This window comes from Schistocerca americana, chromosome 11, assembly GCF_021461395.2.
Source record: "Schistocerca americana isolate TAMUIC-IGC-003095 chromosome 11, iqSchAmer2.1, whole genome shotgun sequence".
Lineage (NCBI taxonomy): Eukaryota > Metazoa > Arthropoda > Insecta > Orthoptera > Acrididae > Schistocerca > Schistocerca americana.
The window spans coordinates 22,590,733-22,608,392 of NC_060129.1; the positions used below are offsets into that span (position 1 = coordinate 22,590,733).

Consider the following 17,660-nt stretch of genomic DNA (forward strand, 5'->3'; position numbering starts at 1 on the left):
TGCTGTCAACTCAACGACTGCTCAGAGCTTGCGACCGACAGCATGGAATGGCATTCAGTCGAAGGCAGAAGATCCTGATCCATAGGTTGGTCAGGAGCAGCTCCTGCCACCAGCGATCGGCCAGTTGATCGGCCGCCAGCAGTGCGCCTCGGCGACACAGAAGAAGGCCGAGGGCGATTTCCGCCAGGTGGTGCTGTAGATGGGACACGCCTTGGCGGAGAAGGAGAGGAACTGTGTTTCTTCGTAGCCTTCTTGGAGGTATGATGTTTAGATGAAGGAGGAACCGATGGTTGTGAAGTTGCAGTACGTAAAAACTCTTCACGAGAATGCTCTTTTCTCAAAGACTTGGCGTCTGACTTTTGGGCTCGAGATTTAGCAGAACCCGACGAAGGGTGAGCCATAGAGTGGGCAGGCGAAAGTGGTGAGGTTGAACGGGCGATCTTTGCGCTGGCCGATCTGACGACCGTGGTACTAAATGTGAGGTCGCAAGTCTGCGTGGCCGCCTCCTTTGTTGGCCGAGGAGAAGCAAGGACAGTGCTGTATTTTCCTGTCTGAGGCACGGTGGGCTGTTGGCTGGCGAATAATTTTCGAGCAGCACAGGTCGACACCTTTTCCTTCACTCTGATTTCCTGGATACGCTTTTCGTCTTTAAAAATGGGGCAATCTCGAGAGGAAGCAGCGTGGTCACCCATACAGTTGATGCAACGAGAGGATGGAGGTGGACAAGCACCCTCATGGGCATCCTTGTCACACGTAACACATTTGGCCGGATTGGAACAGGACTGGCTGGTGTGATTGAACCGCTGACATCGATAGCAACGCGTAGGGTTTGGGACATAAGGGCGAACGGAAATTATCTCATAGCCTGCTTTGATTTTTGATGGGAGTTGAACTTTGTCAAATGTCAAGAAGACAGTGCGGGTTGGAATGATGTTCGAGTCAACCCTTTTCATAACCCGATGAACAGCCGTGACGCCCTGGTCAGACAGGTAGTGCTGAATTTCTTCGTCAGACAATCCATCGAGGGAGCGTGTATAAACGACTCCACGCGAGGAATTTAAGGTACGGTGCGGTTCCACCCGGACAGGGAAGGTGTGGAGCAGAGAAGTACGCAGCAATTTTTGAGCCTGGAGGGCACTGTGTGTTTCTAACAACAGGGTACCATTCCGTAATCTGGAACAAGACTTTACAGGACCCGCAATTGCGTCGACACCTTTCTGAATAATGAAAGGGTTGACCGTGGAAAAGTCGTGACCTTCGTCAGACCGAGAAACAACAAGGAACTGTGGCAACGATGGAAGAACCGTCTGTGGCTGAGACTCAGTGAACTTACGTTTGTGAGCAGACAGAGTGGAAGGTGAGGAAACCATTGCGGAAGAATCCCCCATGATTACCGGCGTCTCCGATGGCGCGCTCCTCCCTTGTGGGGGCCCTCACCGAGGGCACACCCGCCTTAGGTGATTGTTCACACCTCAGGTCACACCTCCCGACAAACGGACGGAGGGACCAATCGGCACTTTCGGAAGGTATCAGCTCGGGTAATCACCCCTCCCTGGGCCTGGCCTTTACCAGGGGGTACGTACGTGTCCTACCTGTCTACCCGGGGCGGGGAATTACGCGTTACCCCGTCACCGGCTACACATGGAAGTGCGTGGGTCGGCCTTCAGACACGCACAGGGAGGAAGAAAGAGAAAGGGAAAGGAAAGAAGAGGGGGTCTCAAACGCCGCAGCGGAGAAAAGGGTAAAGAGAAGAGGTAAGGAAAAGAGAAGGACAAAGGAAGGAAGAAGACATACAAGCAAGGAAGAAGAAGAATGCGGTACATTTACAAGCGTCCATCTCCGGACGTAGGCGCAAACCATACTCCCAGAGGGGGAGAAAGTGAAGGAAAGAGCCAGAGGTGGGGGGGGGGGGGGGGGGGGGGTGAAGACAGGGGATGGGGAAGGATGCGGAAAGGGCCACATTAGCTCGGGGCCCCGTGCTCGCTACGCACGTATCCACAAAAGAGTTGTGGATCCCCTGGGGGGGATGTGAGGGATGTGGTAGTTTTGTGGATCACTTCTACTACCCTTATTGTAGACGGGTGTGACCTGTGCCTTTTTGCAAGAATTGGGCACGGCGTTTTATTCGAGGGATCTACAATAGGTTACAGTTAGAAGAGGGGCTAATTCGACTGCAAATTCAGTATAGAAGCTGACAGGAATTCCATCGAGCCCAGGAGTTTCATTCAATTTTAACGATTTAATCTTGTTTCTCAATACCACTGACACTGATACTGATTTCATTCATCTTTTCAGTGGTATGAGGATTAAATTGGGGCAATTCTCCTGGGTTTTCCTTTATAAAGGAATGTTTGAAAAAGGAGTTAATAATTTCAGTTTTTGCTTAGCTACCTTCAACTTCAATTCCTGTCTGATTCGCTGGGGACTGATCACTAACTTTGGTACCACTAGCCAGAATTGCTTCGGGTCCCGTGAAAGATCACTCGACAATATTCTGGTACGTTAAGCCAATGAAGGCATCACATATTGCTCTCTTGACAGCCAAACACATCTCGCGCAGCATCTCTCCGTCTACGCTTTGTGTTACACCTATTATGCACCAATTTGTTTCTTTAGAAATTTCCTTCAGGGACTGTAAATCACAGAAGGTTCCTCCTCTTATCAACTTCTGTACAGGGTACATATCTATCCAGTGCGTGGTCAACTACTCTTTTAAACTTGAGCCACAGCTGCTCTACGTGCTCCTGCCCTGCGCTGAAAGTTTCTAGTTCCTCACTGAGATATGGCACTACTGATTTTTTATCTGGTTTACTCGACATTTATATCTTCGTGCTTTATTTAGTTGTTGCCACAACTACATCACGGACACTGATACCATTTTCAATGCGGACATCCTCAAAGAGATCAGGTCTATTTGTTGCCATTAGGTCCAACATATTTTCATCGTGAGTGGTGTTCCTAACAATCTGTCCCAGGTAGTTTTCAGAGAAGGCATTTAGTAACATTCACAAGATGTCTTATCACACCCACCACTAACAAAACTAATTTTACAAATTAACTGTTGGATGATTGAAGTCTCCACCAATGATTACAGTACAATTGTGGAACTTGCACACATATGATTTGAGATTTTCTCTAAATTTTTTGTTACGTCAGAAGAAGAATCTGGTGGGCGATAGAAGGATCCAATTATCATTTTATGCTCAGCCCTGATACTGAGTCTGGCCCAAACAATCTCACAAGGAGCTTCAATTTCTATCTCAATGGATTAGAGTTTTTTGTCTATTGTGACAAATACATCAGTTCTATTTCCCATTTGCCTATTTTTCAATATACACTCAACTTTTCCCCAAAAATCTCACTGCTATTGATTTCAGCTTTCAACCAGCTTTTTATACCCATTATTATGTGAGCTCTACTGCTTTTCAGGGACACTTCAAACTCTGTCACTTCTATCCCGCAAATACCTACTAGCAAAATTTCGAGAAATAGTATCGAATGAATTTAGGAACATATAATATTAAATGATGAGTCTAGGAATATACTGTAGCTCTCTACATAGCACTCCAATAGTGATCGTGAAGATAAGATCTGACTAATAACAACACACACACAGAGGTGTTTAGGCAGCCCTCTTCCTACATTCCATGTGAGACTGGAATAGGTAACAGGGCTTATAACCGGTACAATGGGACATACCCTCTGCCATGTGCTTCACATTGGTTTGGAGGATACTGACGTGGATTAAAAATCAGCCCTTCAGTTTGTAAAGAGATAGAAAACAAAGACTGAACATTATTTACTGAGAATTTTATTCATACTTCACTGATCATTGAGATAAAAAGGAAAATCCTTTGGTAAGCTCCAGTCTCAGCCGTACATTATCAAAATCGAACAGGGTGACAGGGCAATGCACAAGTTACAATAAAAATGTGAGTTATTTTCCCAGGCTCTTGTCCACCTTAGCTAGCAGGCAACAGTGTGTTCAGTGCATCTATAAATTTGTAAACCGAACTATATTGATACAGTAGAGTCTCGATAGTTCGAGGTGAACGGGACCGGAACCACCTCGAACTATCGAAAACTGGGACTATCAAAATTTAAATGGGAATAAGAAATATTATGATATTGTAAGCAATACAGGTCAAAATGTGAACTTTATTAAAATAAAAGTATTTACAATATAATAGAGGGAAACATTCCACGTGGGAAAAATTATATATAAAAACAAAGATGAGATGACTTACCGAACGAAAGCGCTGGCAGGTCGATAGACACACAAACAAACACAAACATACACACAAAATTCAAGCTTTTGCAACAAACTGTTGCCTCATCAGGAAAGAGGTAAGGAGAGGGAAAGCTGAAAGGATGTGGGTTTTAAGGGAGAGGGTAAGGGGTCATTCCAATCCCGGGAGCGGAAAGACTTACCTTAGGGGGAAAAAAGGGCAGGTATACACTCGCACATACACACATATCCATCCACACATACAGACACAAGCAGACATATTTAAATATCAGGAAAGAGGGAAGGAGAGGGAAAGCTGAAAGGATGTGGGTTTTAAGGGAGAGGGTAAGGGGTCATTCCAATCCCGGGAGCGGAAAGACTTACCTTAGGGGGAAAAAAGGGCAGGTATACACTCGCGCACACACACATATCCATCCACAAATACAGACACAAGCAGACATATTTAAATATTTAAATATGTCTGCTTGCGTCTGTATGTGTGGATGGATATGTGTGTGTGTGTGTGTGTGTGCGAGTGTATACCTGTCCTTTTTTCCCCCTAAGGTAAGTCTTTCCGCTCCCGGGATTGGAATGACCCCTTACCCTCTCCCTTAAAACCCACATCCTTTCAGCTTTCCCTCTCCTTCCCTCTTTCCTGATGAGGCAACAGTTTGTTGCAAAAGCTTGAATTTTGTGTGTATGTTTGTGTTTGTTTGTGTGTCTATTGACCTGCCAGCGCTTTCGTTCGGTAAGTCACCTCATCTTTGTTTTTATATAAAAGTATTTACACACGCATTTGCATTGGCAGAATTATTTATTTAGCCAAGTAATAGCGAAGTGTGTGCGACGTTTGCTCGCGGCAGTGTGACGCCACCGGTGTCGCCTCAGGCTGCTGTTCCACGGAGCATATGGCGGCCTCGAGGGCAGCGCGGCCATCCGTGTGACTCGTCACCGGTGCAGCCGCTGCCTCGTCACCCTCGCACTGCCGTGGAATGTTAGCCGTGTCAATTACAGAAGAGTCTGTCACTTCCAACTGTTGGTCCGGACTTAACCACTTGCCTCCTTCCACCTCTTCACACCCTGGCAATCCACTGATTAAATTACACAGTCGTTGATCGTCCTCATCTGCTGAATCTTCAGTTTCTGTGTCTGGCATACTTTCCTGTAGAATTTTCCTCCACGACTTAGAAATTGTGTCCGACTTTATTTCGCTCCAAGATTCGCTAATCCAGTACACGACGCCCTTCAAAGTCACTTTCTTCAAAGCTTCTACAATGCTTTCGTTGTCATAGGAATGCACGATTGACTGTAGCAATCGCCGTCGATACTTTTTTTTTTTAGACATTTGGCAAACTTCCCAATCACAACTAGTTTTAGTTTGTGGTTTCCAGCTGCATTTGTGCTGCCATAACTGTGAGCCGCTCTTTGCTTTTTTTGTGCCCAGGAGCACTTTTTTCTTCACAAGATGCAGGTGTTCTCGCTGGTAACATTTTAAAATTTAGCCCAGTTTTGTCACCTATTTTTTTAAACTCGACGATAAATTTTGAAACGGCCTGAGCGTCACCAGAGAGTTTTTCTCCACGTACCCGTCTAGTTGACGCACTCCGTACCTTTTCTTCCACTTGTCGGGCCAGCCCACACTAGCGGCGAAATTGTCATCTCCTTCCTGCAGCTGGTTTCTGAAAAACAAACCTTTTTCCTGCAAGATTGGGCCAGATATCGGAGCACCCTTCTGTCTCTGTCGGGTAAACCACATAAACAATGCCTCACTCATTTTTTCGAAGTCTGACTTCTTTATATGTACTTCTTCAACTGAGAGATTCGTCTGAGTATTTCTGTGAAGAAAACTGTTCCAATTTAAGTCGGTTTCTTCGCTAGCCACCAACAGTAACATCACCGACATCATATTCGAGAGCGAGGTTTTGTATTGTTTCTCCTTTCTCAAGTCGTCTTAGTGCTTCTAATTTCAGATGCAAAGGCACAGATTTCGTCTTTTTTGTTACAGCACTCATCTTTGTAAGGTGTACAACAGAACACACGGCCAACAAACAAAACGACGCACAGCACTGTACAGTACAGGTGCTGGAAACTACGGCGGCGTATGAACTCCCCAGTTTTGATCGGTTGCAGCAGGCAGTAGTCGGGGTATTTCATGCCACACTGAGAACAGATGTTCGTGCAACAGGGCAGCGAGCTGATCGTTGGTGTTGATTGCATTGGAGGCTCGGATTATTGGAAACTAGAACTATCGAGTCTCTACTGTAGTTCCAAATAGTGGGAAGGAAGGAATAAAAATTAGAAATTAAAATCCTACCGACATTGAGGTCACCGGAGACATAGCACGAGCTTCAATTGTTTCAAAGATGGGGAAGGAAATCAGGTGTGCCCTTCCAGAGCCACGGATCACGAAGAGTATTCGAGTCGTTACGATATCAATGCTTATTACTGAAAGTACAAACGTTTGGGGTATCAAACCGAATTTGTGATTAGACCGAGGATTTCTCGGTAGGGAAGAAGTGGCACGTTATCGCAGACGGAGAGTCACCGACAGATGTTGAAGTAACTTCGAGTGTGATGTGTCGGGTCACTTCCTGCTCGTGTTTTATATTGGATTCCTTCCTGCTTATATGTTATATTAATAGCCTTGCGAACAACACTAATAGCAAGCTGAGACTTTTCTCAGATGGTGAAGTACTGTCTGCAGAATACTGGGGAAATATTCGGTCGGATCTCGAATGACTTCAAAGTAGTGCAAACATTGGCAACTTGCTTTAAATGTCCAGGAATGTGAAATAGTGCACCTTGCAACACTCCGGTTTATTTTACTGACTTATCCCGCTCGACCGGGATCTGATAGCAGCCCAAATAGATAATAACTAATGTGACCGTGTACCTAATGGGGCTGGCAATCGGATTGGACTGCTACGGAGTTGTTACATTCCATTTTGTCCTTCTCGAATGCTGTAATAATGAAACGTCTGGTGGCAGGAAGAACAACAACACAGCTTCATTAATCAACGACTTATATTCTCACAAAAACACAAAGTAAGGAGACAGCCACTGCCTTCGTCGTACAGAATTAATAACGGCTAATCTCAGCACAGATCCTTTCATTATTCTTTATCGTCATACGCAATTTCAATCATTGTAATCCAACACTACAATCCAACACTGCAATCCAACACTGCAATCCAAATGATGCCAGCGTGGTAGACGCGTAATTACAAATATCGGCACAAAAATATCACTGAATCACACTAGTAATTATACTTTTTCACTTTCCCGAATATTTCTAACACAAAGGGGTTAAACCACGGCGATGGCCACTCCCTTTGTCGGTACGGTGTTGCATTCCAGCAACACACCTCCACCCGGCTCGGCCCGCAGCGCGTACCACACTCTACTGTCTCAACACTCGCTCTCGCTCTCGCCACCCGACGCACACTATCGATTGTTTGTCCTGTCGACCTGTGCTGTCGCAAAACTTATAGTAAGGGCCTACGGACCCCTTACAACCTCACAAAAAACACACACACACACACAGTATCCCACGACTACAGTATCGACAAGTCACAACTGTCACCAGTCAACTCGGCCAATTAACTGGGAGTGACACTTTATAGGAATACTAAATGGAATAATCGTGTAGGATCAGGTGTGGGTAAAGCAGGTTGTAAACTTTGGTTCGACAGTAGGATACCGGGAAAGTGCGATAGTCTACACAGAAACTGCTTACAACTGACTCGTGCAACCAATCCTAGAATACTGCTCAAGCGTGTGGGATCCGTACCAGATAGGATTGACAGGGGATATTGAACGTATACGGAGAAGGGCAAAACAAATGGTCACAGGTCTGTTTAGCCCCTGGGAGAGTATAACACAGACAATGAAGGAACTGAACTGGTAGATTCTTGAAGACAGACAAACCATCCCGAGAGAGTCTATTAACAAAGTTCCAAGACCCGAGTTCAACTCCCTACGTATCACTCGCATAGGGATCGTGAGGATAAGATTAGAATAATTACTGCAGGCACAGAGGCATTCAAATGATCACTGTTCCCACATTCCCATTCCATACGTTAACGGAATGTGAAGAAACCCTAATGACTAGTACAATGGGACACACCCTTTGCCGTGTAGTTCACGGTGGCCAGCACACTGTAGATCTACGTGTATCGTACTCTTTTTTATTTTAATGGGGGTAATAAAGCAACGAGTACCTACCAAAGAACTGCAACTCCACGCTCGAGTATCGACAGTGTGAGGAAAAGATAGATTGCTACTTGCCATGAAGATGACACATTAAGTTGTCGGCAGGCACGACTAAAAGACACTTACACCTTAGCTTTCAGATACATCCCGGAGGGTCCGAGCTACCGGAGGTGGCATTGACATGTGCGTGAGCTGTACTTTCTTGTGTGAATGAATGTGTGTACGTGTTTCTTTTCCTGATGGAAGGCTGTGGCCCAACACTTAAGTGTAAGTGTGTTTTAGTTGCGCCTGTCTGCAACTTAACGTGTCATCTTTACGGTAAGCATCAATCTATCTTTTCCTTCCAGTGTTAAGAATCTACTGACTTTTTTAAGGTACACACACACACACACACACACACACACACACACACACACACACACACAGTGGGCTGCTACTGCATTGAGACAGGAAAAATCTACCTCCCATTCGGTACATATCTATTTCTAGTCTGTTTTCGCAAAATGTCTCACTGCGACGACTGATATGTGCCACGGAAGAGTACTGTAGTTACTGAACACGTGTGTCTGCGAGCACTGAGAGAGGAGCAAAATACTAGAGCCTCCATTTTCTTTAAAAACATGTGTGAACCAAACAAAAGAAGTGGTGCAGTAAATGTAGCTCAAACCTCTTTGTCGGAGAGCACCACCACGTCGTCGTCGTGCCGCCCTCCGTCGACAGCCCCGGCTCTCTGGAAGTCCGTCACTGGAACAGCAGTCTTCTGAAAATGAAAGGCCAGCAGGACAAGGCAGTACTGTCTCGGCCGAAATACTAACGACGGTACAGTTAAACACGGCGGTTTCGTCGGACAGACAGTAGGTACGGGCCCCTCTTCCTCGTACGTTCTCCTCCGGAGCATACGTGAAAGCGAGTGTGCACTGAGAAAGACGTGCAACTGTACTTTCCCTACACTGCAGTCTGACTAGGGTGAAGACACCCGTCTCAGATCGAAAGGTGGGGGAGAATGCAGAAGAGGAATAAGAGGAAACAAGCGATAGCCATAAAGAACCTTTACAAGTAAAGTTAGTTAATTACTTTTTTTTTTGTTCAGCCGTATGTGCCTGCAGTCCGTCAGTAAAGTGGAGTATCACGTGGCAATTAGTTTTCAGTATCTGAAGGGGAAAGACATTGCATTAACCTACAGTGAGTTGCCGGAGGTGTACAGCATCATCATACGACACAGTGGTCAGGTGTCACAGTCACTTCCAGCGTAGTGAAACGAGTCCGAATGACGAACAACCGGGAATTCTAAGGGAAGTGGAACCCCGGCGTTTGGAAACCGGCGTACCTCGACAGAGGTGACAGTGGATACGATCGGTCGTAGATCAGTTTTTCACATCTCGCATAAGATTTGGATCACGCAGTCCGGGTTCTGTGACTGATCCACACATTGAAAAAAGTCTGTTTGTGCAGTTTGGGTCTATGCACAGATTTTTTGTGGAAATGTCAGCATAACATCATTACTGCAATCGTCAATCTCTTTCGTACAACAGTTACACCGAGCAGCACAATGGCTACAGAACACACGGATCACAGTCAGGACCGTCACTCGCCACTCTATGCCCGACGAACAGCTACGGGTTTACTCTGTACCATTTTTTCATTCCCTTTTCGAAGCCGCATTCACTCGCCACTATAATTCTAAGGCTTTACGGCTTCCTTCCGGAGCGAGCTTTCCTCTGGCTCGCCTTTCCTATAATTATGAGCAAATTTACGAGTTGTGCGAGATAGTGTCTTTCAGTATTTTATAATTTCCAATTTAATATCGATTTTGATTTACATTCCTTGTTCCTTTGAATATTTTTATTGTCTCCAATTTGGTCGTAGCAGAGCTCTGCAAGATCTTTACGATGACACCTAAATCCTGGCTAAGCACATATCCACACAACACCAGTTCATAAATTTACACAAAGCTAATTCGTAACACGTTTTGTTTTTTTCAGGCAGCTGTCAACAGTATTGATGTACAGGGTGTTTCAAAATGAATATACGAGTTTTAAAGCTTTGTAGCACGTATTACACTCACCTTACAATTACAAATAATACACCAAATGAAACAGAAACACAAATAGTTTTTCTTACAGTAATTCAGTGTGAACACCGATCACACATAAGGTCGATAGGCGAGTTGTTCCGCAACCTCGATCAATGTGTCAGGTAACTGTTGCAATAACACTGTTTCTAAAGTCGGATACAGCAGTTCAGCAGTTGGTATCGGAGGCGCATACACGCAATTGCGTCAGATCCTGGGTGAAAGTGAAGGTCGCGCATAAAATGCTGCGTCAATCGGCCCCTCGTGCCCAATCCGCCAGTCGGAGACGACGCCTTTTAACCAGATGCGTACTGAGTAATGCCACTGAGGTGGTGCACCATCTTGCTCCCAAATAAAGATGTGTCGTTCAGCTTCTGCCCATTGAGGCACAGGATATAACTGTAGCACATCGAGATAACAAACATCAATTACAGTCGATTCACTGAAAAAGAACGACCCATAAACTTTCCACGGGGATATTTCTTAGGGCTAAGCACGAAACACTCACACTCGTTCGACACATTTTTCAGTCACTCTTTATGATTCCACACTCTTTCCATTGTGCGCAGGTATACAAACAAAACTGTTTGAGTTCCTCTTTCATTTGGTTTATTATTTACAACTGTAAGTTGAACATAATAAATGCTACAAAGCCTTAAAACTGGTATGTTCATTTTGAAACACCCTGTACTTGGAGAAACGTGTGACACACATTGTGCTGCCTTACAGTACATTTATTCATTACTGGTTTCGATCACTGGACCATCTACACAGTGGAAAAATATTTACTGTGACAATTTCACATTTCATACATGCTATTTAACCAGGAAAGTATACGCCATTGCTGACTTGAAAATATAAGGAAATTGGTACTTAATGCCTTTCACGGCAGTTGAAATGTATGACAAATGGTGGTACCCTTTAGGGAAATGTCAGCAAAGGGCAGCAGTGTGCACGTCTCGGGGCCTCGTTCGGCACGTAGAGGCTGTTCTGGCAGCCACTGAGGGAACGAGGTTCAACCAGGTGCAGACTGTGGCACACGTTGGAACACGTGTCATCTGGGCTCCGAGGTTATTCCTCTGCCATTCCAGCGAAAGGCAGGGAAAGTTGAGAAGACCAGCCTCACCCGTAGAGTTTCAATGGAGCTCACGATTTGCAGCGTTTTCCCCAGAACTGATCGTGGCCCTCTGGTTCGGAGTCGAGTGGAAGGACTGGACCGGGGACTCTGCGTCGCATAACGGACTGTCGTCATTATGCCAAAAAACAGTGACTGAGTTTTTGTCGTCTAAAAAGTAGGGATAAAATGTCCACTGTATTTTAGTAAGTTCGACAGCTTTTCTTTCATTGTTATGCACTGTTTAAACCTAATGTTTTCTTGTTAGGGTTTGGATTAGTGGGACTCTGCTGTACCAAATTTCTTATTTTTTCAAATCAGCAATGGTGTATACTTTCCCAACTAAACAGCAACTATACCATTTGAAGTTGTCACAATAGATATTTTTCCACCGTGTAGATGGTCCACAATCGAAACAGGCAGTGAATAAATGTACTGTAAGACAGTAAAGAGGCCGTCGAGACAGAGTGTCGCAGGTAACTGTGCAGTGGGGTGTCGTTTGCTCCACGATGACACCGCAGTTCGTTCTGCACTCGACAGCCACGGCTGCTGTTTCTTTTAGCTGTCAAAGTTTCTCTCGACACATTCTTCCCCTTTCTTTGGACCGAGAGCGTTTTCAGAACGACTACCGAGTGACTTACAAGGTGGACAGTTTCTGAACTGCCGAAACGCAGACTTCTACAACCGACGTCTCTGCCGAGTGATCCATCGTCGATAAAAATTTAATTCACTGAAGCGTAAAGGTATGGTGAAGGTCTGACACCGTCACCGATCTCCACTGTCGTAGCTTGATCTTTTTCTCGTAAATTAGAACTTTACGACTACCCTTAGGAGACAGCCCAGACTTCAAGAGAAATAACTCTCGGGTCAAACACAAAAACTGTTACTGTTCTACCATTATGTGCCGTACGAAGTACATTCAACGCTGTAAGAGATGCATTCAATTTATAAAACCCCCATTTTTCTTTTTTTCAAACTAGCTGACACAACAGTGGAATGGCTATGAATCTGCAACTGCAAAAATGGTCAAAAATTTCTAGGATCCAGTCTGGGTGAATAGAGAGAATGAGAAATCATTTAAAAGTTGTCGACATAAAGAAATTGTGGTGTCACATTTGGCAGAAGCGCTGGTGAGTTATCTCAATGAATGAGCACACAAGCAGCATTTTCCGGCTGTTTTACAAGGCATGCCAGAAGGAACTCACTCTTCAAAACATCTTAGTAGGACATACCTGTCACCGTAGTGCCCTTCGGAATTCACACTTGTCCCAGAATGTGTGGTCATCATCAATTTATCAGTACCGGTGCTTACTCAAAAATTTTTTTGTGGCAGTAAGTACACACACTTCTACTGAGCTGACTGCCACTCCTTTTTAGGATCAAAAAACAGCGTCAGTGTCTCGTAAACTGTCACAGTCGACAAAAAGAGAGGCCAACTCGTGCCGTAATGATACCTCAACGCACACCGACGTGCCGAACACGCGGGCTTGAGATTGTCTGTCGGTATTTGTGGGAGCCGCCTGGAAGATACTTTTTACATTTTCGAGTCTCCGTACGGGATCGCGTGCACAGATCCCACGGAAATGCTGACGTTTGACGCGACGTGTTCCACACTCGTTCGGCGAGCCGGCAAAAATAACTTTCTCGACTCGCTCGATCGTGTCATCGGAGGGACAGGGGAGATCGTTTCGGTCTGTAGTTGCACAATGTTCTGCCTTTTTTAACTGCCGCACCTGCGAACACACGTGAGACACGTCCGTGATATAGTCACTACATCTCACTCGACTGGTGGCAAATTTCGATCAGTGTCACCGTACAAACGGAGAAAATGAATGATTGCACGCTGCCGTTTTAATGAAAAAGTCTTCATTTTTAGTAACAGAAATTGAGCTCACTCTGACCACTATTGCTCAAGATGCCTGTGCCGTGCAGCACTGCCATCTCTGCCACACACTCACAACAAGCGCTTACATATTTTAAAATGAACTGTATAGTTCTATCTGTTTCCAGACATGAGGAAAGAATTAGAGGTGTTATAACCCGAATGCACCTTGTACTTGTTCTGAGGGCGAGGAGAGAACTTCAGTTCTGTCAGTTCAAAAACATCACTGTGCAAGCTACGGATGAAGACAGTTAGGCAGATGCAATATTTTGTGACTTCCAAAATGCACTCAATGTAGTATCACATGAACATTTATTATGAAAGTACATTTACACGGTGTATCGAACTGAATTAGTGACTAGACGCTGGGTATCTTGGAAGTAAGGACACAGTATGTTATCTCGGATGGAGAGCCATTGACAAAAGTAGAAGTAACTTCGTGTGCACTGCAGGGAAGTGTGTTGGGACCCTAGCTATTAACGTTGTATATTAATGACCTTGCAGACAATATTAAGACTAACCTGAGACTGTTGCAGATGGTGCAGCTATCTACAGATTGTTTCACAATGTTTTGACGATTTCTAAGTTTAATAACGCGCGCTAAAAACAAGATACAGTGACGGTGGTGCTGTCTATTAGTAGTGCGGAGTGTCGCGTTTCATCCCACACACACAGGCCAGTAATCGCATTGTAGTGGTCAGAGCAACATTGTGCGTTCACGGTAGAAAGCTCTTTTCCCTATGGCGAATCTATTGTGGACGTGCAGTGTGCTTTTCACAATCATTCTGAGAGTTAGCTGAGATATCCAATTCCTGTTTATACTGAATGTGGCCACAAACTTCCATTCTCCGTAACATGTTTGGTAACTGCATAATTTCCGAAGGCACTCGTGTCAAACGGCCGCTTCGCTCGCGCCATTTATCCGTGCCAAACTTTCCCTTATGAGGTTATTTGAAGGTGAGAGTGTAGTCCGCCCAGCTGAGAAGGTTGCAACAGTTAAAAGATCAAATTCATTATGAAATTTCCAGAATTCCTCCAGCAGTTATGATATATGTTTCCAAAAACTGCATGAAATGCCTCAAGTATTGTGTAGATGCAAACGGTTGTCATTTGCCCAACATAGTATTTCGTGAGTAAACTTGAATAAATGTACCTAGCGTGAAGTGTTTAACTTTGTTTCGTTACTTTGTGTATTATTCAAATTTGAAATCGTCAAAATATTGTGAAATACTCGAAATATTGAAGTACTGTCTGAAAAAAATACACAAATATTTCATAGGATCTCGATAAAGATTTCAAAATAGTCCAAAGATTGACAACGTGCTTTGAATGTTCAGAAATGTAAAACTGTGTATTTAGAAAATGAAAAAAATGTGGTATCTTACGACTGCTGTCACAATTTGAATCAGCCAACTCATATAAATACATTGATGTGACGATTTCCAAACAAAGTTTATTACCAATTAATTGTTGTCAAAGTCAAAAACAGCAGAGGAAATGGCGGTAAGTTGAGGAAAGGGAATTTTTTCTCTCACTTTAGGAACTAATGCAAAATTGCCTCGACTGAAACCTCTCACAAACTGTTCTACCCGCACACCTCTTCCATTTGTACTTGTTGCCCCGTGAGGCATCTGCTCTATGTCAGAAGATCATAAGGCCTTTCCAGAAAAAGGAGTTGATGCATCATAAACTGTTTTTCAACTACAGATTATCAGCAGATAGGTGTTTTGTGGATCACGAATTTGGCAAGATCTCCAACCAGACTACAGAGGTGTGTCGAGTTTGTTGACATTATAATTACATTTTGTGCACCTCAGAACTGACGAATGCAATATCGAGGATACACTGACGTATTCACGACAAGTATGTCTGTGCGCAGAACTAGAGGCGACACGAGCACAAAATTTGTCAGCGACCACTTTGCATACTATTTTTGTTCCACTCAGAGATCAGTGGCTTGGCAAATCTGCTTTAAGGAGTAAAATTTAAGATGTTTGCCCTAATCAAAATACGAACGAGAGCTCAATTGCACACGTATACACAAATGTGAAGTAAAAAACTAAAGCATTCTCGTACTTTTTGAAACTATAAACTTTATTTCCTTCTTCCAATTCCGACATCCCCCCACCCGCCAAATGTCCCCTGTAAGTTCTACATTACTCAGTCTTTGTATTCCTGCTTTTATGGTCTGAGTAACAAATATCATTAACACATTTCACACAGGTATTTCTGTACCTCCAGAATTATCAGCTTACTGTTCACGAAATCAAAGTTGTACACCATAACTTAAAACTTCAGGTTGGGAGTAAGTGATGGACTGAACATCACATGAAAAACTACTCATGTGGACACTCACTAAGGCAGATAGAATTCCTGCAGATAAATACAGGTAGGCACGGAATTTTAGTGCAATATTTACAGACTGCCATAGCGCGTCAGCACAGGATCACTGACTGACACAGAGTATACTGCACACACACACTAAGCAGAATTTAATTTTTTGCTATTCTAAGTGATGTCAGAATTTTACCGGCCAGCAGTGAACAGGTAGATTGCAATTCGTGGCTGCTACATCCATGCATTATTTGTAAAAGTTCATGTCTTCTATCATTTATTTTTATACTACTAATACTGAAAATATGCAACATTTTCCCTCTGTCTGGGAGGGGTGAGCACAGTTCGAGGAGGGTTACAGAAAAGGGTCAGCTCACTCGGACGAAAGGGGCCCACGTACAGTTAGGACGAGATTAGACACAGTGTATTAGGTCAGTATACGACACTATCTGATAGAACGTATCGGGACTCCCCTACGTAATGTCGAACTGACAGATGTATGTCACTGGAGGTGGACCCACTGTAATGAAAGGAGACAGGGAGTGTCTCACTGTCAGCAGAGAAGAGTACGGGCAGATCGAGTCAGTCGGGTGACCCCGACAGATCCAAATCTGCAGTCGTCGAACGTCACTGGCGTAACAATTCCGTAGGAAACATTTCAATGCTTCCAGAGGGGCCCGAATCGACAGTCGGCGGTGTGGCTGTGGAGTCAAAACGCGAAGGTACGATCCCAGCTAAACCGAGACGGAGAAGTCCTCACGTACCGACAGAAAGGAACCGTCGAACATTCCGGAGAGCGATTAGATAAAATCGCACAAAATTGGCAGAAGGAATCACTCGCGAGTTCCAAAGTGCTACCGCGCACAGAAAGTCGAACAGGACGGCGTATAACGGTCGGGCAGCTCCCCGTAAGCTACGCACTTCGATAGTCGACACTACGCACTGGCGGAGGCGGCGGCTGCGCAGAGAGCGACGCCACCGGCCGGTGGACGACCGGAAACGAGTGGCACGGAGTGCTGACCTGCACTACCACCGTGCCGGTCTGACGGAAGGAACTGGGTTTGGCAAATGCCTGGAGAACATTACCTACCACCGTGTGAAGTGCAGAGGAGGTGGATTACGGTACGGTGGCGTTCGTCGTGGTCGGGACGTGACCCCTTTCTCGTGCTCGGTGCTCGAGGAAACACTAAATGTGGGAGGATACGAACACATTTTACGGTGTCGTGTACTGTGCACAGTAGAGCGGAGGCGGGCAAACGTTGCACGAGGCTCACGAGCGCACAGCGCTGCACGTGTGCTGCTCGCGTGCAATTGTCGACCGTGGCGGTGGCGACAGCCGGTAGGTTGCGGGTAGTACCGGGCTAAGCTGCGGACGTCGATGCGAAGCGCGACCACTACGTAGTGGACGTCGTATTTCGTCGTGTCTCTCGTCTAACTGATTTAACATTTTATGGAGCACTGTTTCCAATTTTTCAGGACGACAACAACGATAGCCCAGCGGTACGTGCAAGTTATAAGATTGCGCTTAATTAGCGAGAGCTGGAAAACCGTTTGCTGAAGGTGCGTTTATAAAGGAGTGCATCAATGATGTTGCTGATATACTTTTCCCACTGAATACAAATCATTTTCCAGCTACCACTCTTTCTCGGCAGACTCGTAAGTGCCGCGCCAGGTGATGTTCGCCGTCAGTTGAAGAGTACAGTGCAGGAGTTTATCGCATTTTCCATCGCACTTGACGAGTCTGTATATATTTTATAGACACCGCAGAATTAGTGATTTATGTGCGCGGCGTGGACACTGCTATGCATATAGCAGAGGA

At 44.9% G+C, this 17,660-nt stretch overlaps 1 protein-coding gene across 6 annotated transcripts in view; it reads right to left on the minus strand.

Moving 5' to 3' along the window:
* LOC124553733 overlaps positions 1-17,660 on the minus strand; it is a 161,204-nt gene that overhangs the window by 50,452 nt on the left and 93,092 nt on the right. For 4 of the 6 annotated variants that reach the window (XM_047127661.1, XM_047127660.1, XM_047127664.1 and 1 more), the window contains one exon: positions 9,108-9,200. The exons of 1 other annotated variant lie outside the window; for it this stretch is intronic. In XM_047127661.1, coding sequence (XP_046983617.1) covers positions 9,108-9,200 — 93 coding nt within the window. The remainder of the gene's footprint in view (positions 1-9,107; positions 9,201-17,660) is intronic. One more of the 6 variants, XM_047127662.1, reaches the window with a different exon arrangement.